This window comes from Mastomys coucha, unplaced genomic scaffold (genome assembly GCF_008632895.1).
Source record: "Mastomys coucha isolate ucsf_1 unplaced genomic scaffold, UCSF_Mcou_1 pScaffold9, whole genome shotgun sequence".
Classification (NCBI taxonomy): domain Eukaryota; kingdom Metazoa; phylum Chordata; class Mammalia; order Rodentia; family Muridae; genus Mastomys; species Mastomys coucha.
The window spans coordinates 34,229,030-34,235,952 of NW_022196915.1; the positions used below are offsets into that span (position 1 = coordinate 34,229,030).

General features: G+C 46.2%; 1 protein-coding gene across 2 annotated transcripts in view; it reads right to left on the reverse strand.

Moving 5' to 3' along the window:
• Positions 1-1,860: 1,860 nt before the first annotated feature.
• The window catches only part of Atg14 (autophagy related 14), a 34,103-nt gene continuing 29,040 nt past the window's right edge, over positions 1,861-6,923 (reverse strand). For both annotated transcript variants that reach the window (XM_031361697.1, XM_031361696.1), the window contains one exon: positions 1,861-4,111. In XM_031361697.1, the coding sequence (XP_031217557.1) occupies positions 3,805-4,111 (307 nt within the window). In that variant the 3' untranslated portion in view covers positions 1,861-3,804. The remainder of the gene's footprint in view (positions 4,112-6,923) is intronic.

Below are 6,923 nucleotides of genomic sequence, written 5' to 3' on the forward strand. Positions count from 1 at the left end.
GATCCTCTGGAACTAGAGTTTGGATGGTTGTGAGCCACCAAGTGGGCACCGGGAACTGAATTAAGGTCCTTCTGCAAGAGCAGCAAGCATTCTTGACCTCTAAGCCATCACTTCAGCCTTTCATTTTAAGTTTCCATCAGACCCTCTCTCCCACCCAAGTATTCTGTATTCCTTCCTACAAACACTAGACAACAAGCAAATCAATGTGGCTCTTGCTGATTTACCATTGTAATTCTTTAAGTTTATCCCAGGTTGCCAAGGCAACCCCGTGGGTGAAAGCATTTGCCAGCAAGCCTGCAGACCTGAGTTCAATCCCTGGGACATAGCAGAAGGAAAGCCTCACCTAGGTTGCCATCTGACCTCCATACATGAACTTGTGTGCCTGCCCCACACATACATGCATAGAAAATAATTTTTAAAACTGTTACCCTAATGAGTTTTGTGCTTACAAAAAATTCACTTAATCTTTTTCAGGATATTTTTTCATCAGATGCTTGAGTGGAGGCGATGGCTCACAGCCAAGTGCTCGTATATCGTGCCTAGGTTCAGGCTTCCTGTCCTGAAGCACCCCCACCCACTGGGAAATTGTCCTTTTCTTCCCACTGTTCACTCCCTGCACCAGACAAACCAAACTGGATGAAGTCTCTCTTCCCTTTGTATACTACATGGTAACTCGCTCTGGTTGCTATGTAGGAAGACAGAAAGGCGGGGACTCTGAAGCCCACATTCTCTCTGAAGAGCTTTCCATCTCAGGTAAAGCAATGGATGGGCACGAGTGACCTTCAGTGTCCTTCCTACAAGCCCCAAGGGTTCCACCCCAGTCACCAGTCCCTCTCCACCTCTAGCCAGCTCCTCCATATCACCTGGAAGCCACTGCTGCCTGTCTGAGAGATTAATTACAAAAAGGATTCTTGAGGGCTGGTGAGATGGCTCAGCGGGTAAGAGCACTGACTGCTCTTCTGAGGGTCCTGAGTTCAAATCCCCAGCAACCACATGGTGGCTCACAACCATCTTTAATGAGATCTGATGCCCTCTTCTGGTGTGTCTAAAGACAGCTACAGTGTACTTTTTTTTTGGTTTTTCGAGACAGGGTTTCTCTGTATAGTCCTGGCTGTCCTGGAACTCACTCTGCAGACCAGGCTGGCCTTGAACTCAGAAATCTGCCTGCCTCTGCCTCCCAAGTGCTGGGATTACTAAATTCAATTCCCAACAACCAGATGAAGGCTCACAACTATCTGTACAGCTACCGTGTGTACTCATATACATTAAATAAATAAATCTTAAAAAAAGGAGGGGGCTGGTGAGATGGCTCATTGGTTAAGAACATTGACTGCTCTTCTGAAGGTCCTGAGTTCAAATCCCAGCAACCACATGGTGGCTCACAACCATCTGTAATGGGATTTGATGCCCTCTTCTGGTGTGTCTGAAGACAGGTACAGTGTACTCACATATAATAAATAAATAAATAAATCTTTAAAAAAAAAAAAAAGGATTCTTGAAAGCTCGCAGACTCCCTAGGCCTGAGAAATACCTCTGACATTTTCTCTCTTGTCCTGCAAAAGAGAGGGCAGGCTCCATGTGGACATCTCAGAGGCTCATTCTTTCCAGATCAAGATCAACCTCCTTTTACAGAATGAAATCCATAAGTGGTAAGTAACTATTTTGTTTGCCAAAGACGAGCCATCATCATTAAAGCCAATAACCAATCATTTTAAAAACAATTTTCTTACCTAGCAAAAAATTCTTTAAAATGTATCCTTTAATTTATCTGAAGTACTCCAGGGTTAGCTTGCACTCTTGCTACTACCATCAATGTAACAGCGGAAATAAACAGGAACTGGGAAAAGGCATACAGAGGAAAGGACTGTTAAAGGATTTATTGCAGTAATACAACAAAGTTTATAAAACATCTGCATGATCAACCTGACTTGGAAGTTTCAGGCGCAGCAAGGGGGTTCTGACGTTGCAGTTCTTTCCCAATGCACACCCGAACCCTGCCCAATGCTGACCCCTATACCATGGTAAGTTACATTTCTTGGTTCTACGTAAGACCATGTAAAGCAGCCTGTGTGGTGCCTCTGAGTGTCTATTAGTATTACCTTGTTCCACTAAATCATTTTTAAATGAAAAACATGATCAACTTCTATGGCTTTTGGTTTAAAAAAAATACCAGCTTCATTTTTTTTTCTTCAGAAAGCTGTTTGTGTATGGTCTGGCACCTACACAAAAGGTTTTAATGAGCAGCAGAGAGTATGGGAAACCAAACAGTGGTTGAAATGTCTATTTAAGACTATTTACAAGACGTGGATCCAGTGCAAAGTAACAAAACCCCAAGTACTTGAGCAGCCTAGGCAGTCCGTGACAGAAAGTGACAAAAGTGCCTCTAGTTGATACTAAATAAAACAAAGCCCCGTCCAGCCCTGTACTTCCTGAATCTGTAGTTAAACTGCTGTCGGCGTGAGTTGATGGCATCTGCACTTTCTGTAGCTTCCTCCCTTCTTTTCCAGGGGGTCTGTTCCTCCCTGCACACTCAGTCTGTAAGTTCTGGAAGTAGGTGGCAAAACACCAGCCCAGCAGTTACAGAGCTGAGAACATAATGGACTCCAGCCGTCTCCTCCACAGCTGGAATATCTAGAGCTAGGGGACGTGGGGGTCCTGGGCAGGAGGAAATCCTTTCTACACTTCTACCAATAGCAAAAGCTCCATAGCACCTCAATCTGCAGGCAAAGTACCAACCATAATATGAGTGAACAGAAGCTAGGGTGTGGCAGACTGCGGAAGGACCTGGCTGAGGAAGCAGCACACCAGTTACAACAGGAAGATATGGTGACAAGGCCTGGGGGTGCTTTCTCACAGGACTGCAGGAGCCTGTTAAACAGAACTTCATTTTTGAAGTTACTAAAAATTAAAAAAGAACTACTTATGTATTGAACATAATGCCTCTCTCGTTATAGCTTTCTATAAGATTGTCATTAGAATGGCCTCTGGGAAAATCCCTTGATAGCTGAGCATTTCCTGGGACAGCTGCTCCGTGCCACACTCTGCATAAGGTGCTGTCTTCAGAGCCTCAGAGACCCCAGGGATAAGGAGGAAGAGTTCCCTGGAAACACCTACTACTAGTTAAGCCCCCCCCCCCCCACCAAGGAAGAAACCTGATAGCAAGCGAGTGACCACATAAGTGTTCAACCAATGCTCACATAGCATTTAGTTCATCCAGGGAATGATAGCGGAAGGTGAGAGTCCAGTTTAAAGTGAGTGTAGTACAGAGAACTCCAATGACTTATCTCCCTTCAGAACTCAAGAGAACTGCTTAGACATCTAAACATCCCAGCAGATTCGCCCATTCACAGAAATGGGTCCACAGAAATAAAGAGCTCGGTTTCTTTGGTGTGTAGTAGGAAATCAGGAATGTGACACACAACGACTGACAGCAATAAGCTTTCATCTCCTCCCCACCTCAGACAACCGCCTCTCCCTGATGAGGCCAAAACCCCTGCTGGCCTGCTGGCTGGTCTCTCAAGAGGACGACAGAAAAACAAACTCAGTCTTTGTCTTTCATTCCTCATCACCAAGAAACACTTCCTTGTGATCTGACCAAAGCCTAGAACTTAGTGTCAGGAAGACACGGCACCCAGGAACCAGCATACCGAGGACCTGCAGCCCAGGAGGCCCCAAGCTCAGGCCCTACTACTAATCTTGTCCTGACGATAGCTTCCAAGCACTATCGCAACTACACAGACAAGGTTATCAGAGTGCAGTGGGAAAGATTCTGAGACACAAAATCAGCAGTTTTGGTCCCCACTGTTAGCGGTGTCCAGTGTAAGCTTTGAACCAAGAGGTCACCGAGGCCGCAGCGGAGGAGATCATCCCACCAGCACTGCTGCTGGCGATGTGCGGGGACACCTGTGTGCTCTGGCTCTGGGACACTTCCACCGGCTGGGAAGGGATGTCACAGAATCGGGGACTTGGCAGGTTCTCCCAGTCTGTGCCCAGGTCAGTCTCCTCATCGCTTACACGCTCATCTCCACTCACATCCGATTCTCCAGCAACTCCAGGGTCCACAAATTCCATGGACTCCTCGAGGTCTGCTCGCACTTCAAAGGGTCCTGACCTGTGTGCAGACAGAGGGGTTGCATAAGACATCACCATTCTCCCGCCCCACAGTTCTTTGAGTTTGACATTGGATATGGGAGAGGAAAGAGACTCACCTTGCTGCATTTCCTTCTGCGCGCGCGCGTGCGTGCGTGCGTGCGTGCGTGCGTGCGTGCGTGTGTGTGTGTGTGTGTATGTGTATGTGTGTGTGTGTGTGTGTGTGTGTGAATGAGGAGAAGGGAGCAGGCATGTATGTGGAGGCCGCAAGGCAGCTTTCACGAATGATTCTCACCTACTTTTTTTTAGAACTTGTGTACACCAGGCAAGATAGGTGATTCTCCTGTTTGGCCTCCCATTTCACTACAGATGTGGCCACCTCAGTCACCTGCCTTTTTCCATGGGTTCCAGAAACTGAACTTGATTCCCTGTGCTTGCACAAAGAGCCCCTTAGCCCACTGAGCTGTGCCGTTAGCCTCATGTCTTTATTCATGAGTGAGAAATCTGACTCCCCTGTCTATCTTTTCTATTACTGACTGAAAGACTGTCTAACTCTAAATTTTTATTTTCTCTACTGTAGATGTTGCAAACTTGTTTACTGTTTGTTGTCTCTTTAAGGTATGAGGCCTTTCTTACTAGAGGAGTGAGTCCCTGCACAGTAATGTGTCGCTCCTCTCTTACAGTTTTGAGGTTAGGGCTTGGTTAAAATTTTTCTTTCCCTACCCTATGAATATAAAATAGTCTTTTCTATTAGATCTTTTTTATTGTTGGTTGTTTTTTTTTTTTTTTCGAGACCGGGTTTCTCTGTATAGCCCTGGCTATCCTGGAACTCACTCTGTAGACCAGGCTGGACTTGAACTCAGAAATCCACCTGCCTCTGCCTCCCAAGTGCTGGGATTAAAGGCATGTACTACCACTGCCCGACTCTATAAGTTCTTTTATGTAGTATTTTAAACAGGATCTTTTATATGTGGAACTTGTTTTTATATATAGGATATAGTATGAGACTTTTCCCACCCTCAAAGGCTAACTCGGGAGACACTGTTGACCATGATCATCTAATTCAGTTGAAGCCCAGTCCTGTGGGCACATCATCTGCTTCAAGACTCAGTTCTCTTTTCTATAGCATGTAGTACTCTGCATACTATGTATATGCTAATACAGGAGTGTCTGTAAGTATAAAGAAATATAGGGTATAGTACTTGAGACAAGAGCTTACTAAGTGGCCCCAGGCTGGCCTTTGCCTGGGTGTCTTAAATATTGACATTAAACAAACACTGGTGTGCTTATTTATTTGTTTGTCTGTATTATTGAAGTGGGATCACAATAGCAAGCATGTGTAGAACAATTTGTGGGAGTCATTTCTCTACTTCTACCATGTGTGGCAGGGAGAACTACGGTCATCAGGCTTGGTGGCAAGTCCCTTTACCTAAAAAGCCATCTCGCTGACCCTGCCCCCCACCCAAAAAAAACCCTTTTTTAAAAAAATTAACTTTATTATACACAGTTTGGGAAGGGGCTGACCCTTTTTATTCTCCCTCTCTCCTTGGAATTGGTTTGTCTGACACATCTGCTGCAGTTGTCACTGGTCTTGTCTGAGAGAATGACAACAGATTTTTGGCTACTTCATCCAGTCTACTACTCATCCAGCACCAAGAGGCCCTTCTAGAACTGCATGCCATGGAACACTTCACTGGCTTCTTTCTACAGATAGTCCCCAACTTGGGAGTTGAAATTATGATGAGTCCAAAAACACAAATAAAGAAACAAACAAATAAATTTAAGTGCTGCCCATGCTAGGCTTGTCTTACTGCTCAGCCACACCCCTGCCCCTCTGAAGGTGGGGTCCGGCTAAGTTGCTCAGGTTAGCCTCAGCTTCTTCTTCTTCTTCTTTTTTTTTTAAGATTTATTTTATTTATGGTTGTACAGATGGCTATCATGTATGTGGCTGCTGGGAATTGAACTAAGGGCCTCTGCCGGCCCACTTGCTCTGCCCCCACCCGCCTCGCTCTGGTGTAATTCACTGTAGCTATCTTCAGACGTACCAGAAGAAGGTGTCAGATCTCATTACAGGTGGTTGTGAGCCACCATGTGGTTGCTGGGATCTGAACTCAGGACCTTTGGAAGAGCAGTCAGTGCTCTTACCCGCTGAGCCATCTCACCGCCCTAGCCTCAGCTTCTTGAATGGCCATATTACAGGCATTTGCCACCTCAGCCAGCTCAAAAATTTACTTAATATACTACAGTAACAAACACCAACAAGAGTGCTTACATCAGCTTACAGTTGGCCAGTCCCACAACACCCAGAGGAAGCTCCACTTCCAGGTGCTCTGACACGCCCAGAATCAGAGGTGAGGAGGACCCAACATCTGTCCCAACACCGGGAGTAACTGGGACCAGTGGGACCAGGCACAAAGGAACTCCACCAGCCCAGTGGCTTGGGTTCCTTCCGGTCTTTCTGGGCTGGTGTCCTGAGCAGACCTTGGGCACAAGCTCCGCAGCCAGTCCCACAAGACCCAGAGGAAGCTCCACTCCCAGGTCCTCTAACAAGCCCAGGATCACAGGATCCCAGAATCACAGGATCACAGAGACAGCTTGACTCTGAGGAGTTCTGACACAACCAGGATCACAGGAAAGACAGGTTCCAGTCAGATTTAGCAAGGGCAGGTAACACTAGAGTTAACCAGATGGCAGGGGGGAGGGGTGGCAAGCGTAACAAAATAAACAACACAAACCAAGGTCACTTGCCATCATCAGAACCCAGTACTCCCACCATAGCAAGTCCTGGACACACCATCACACTGGAAAAGTAAGATTCAGATCTAAAATCACTT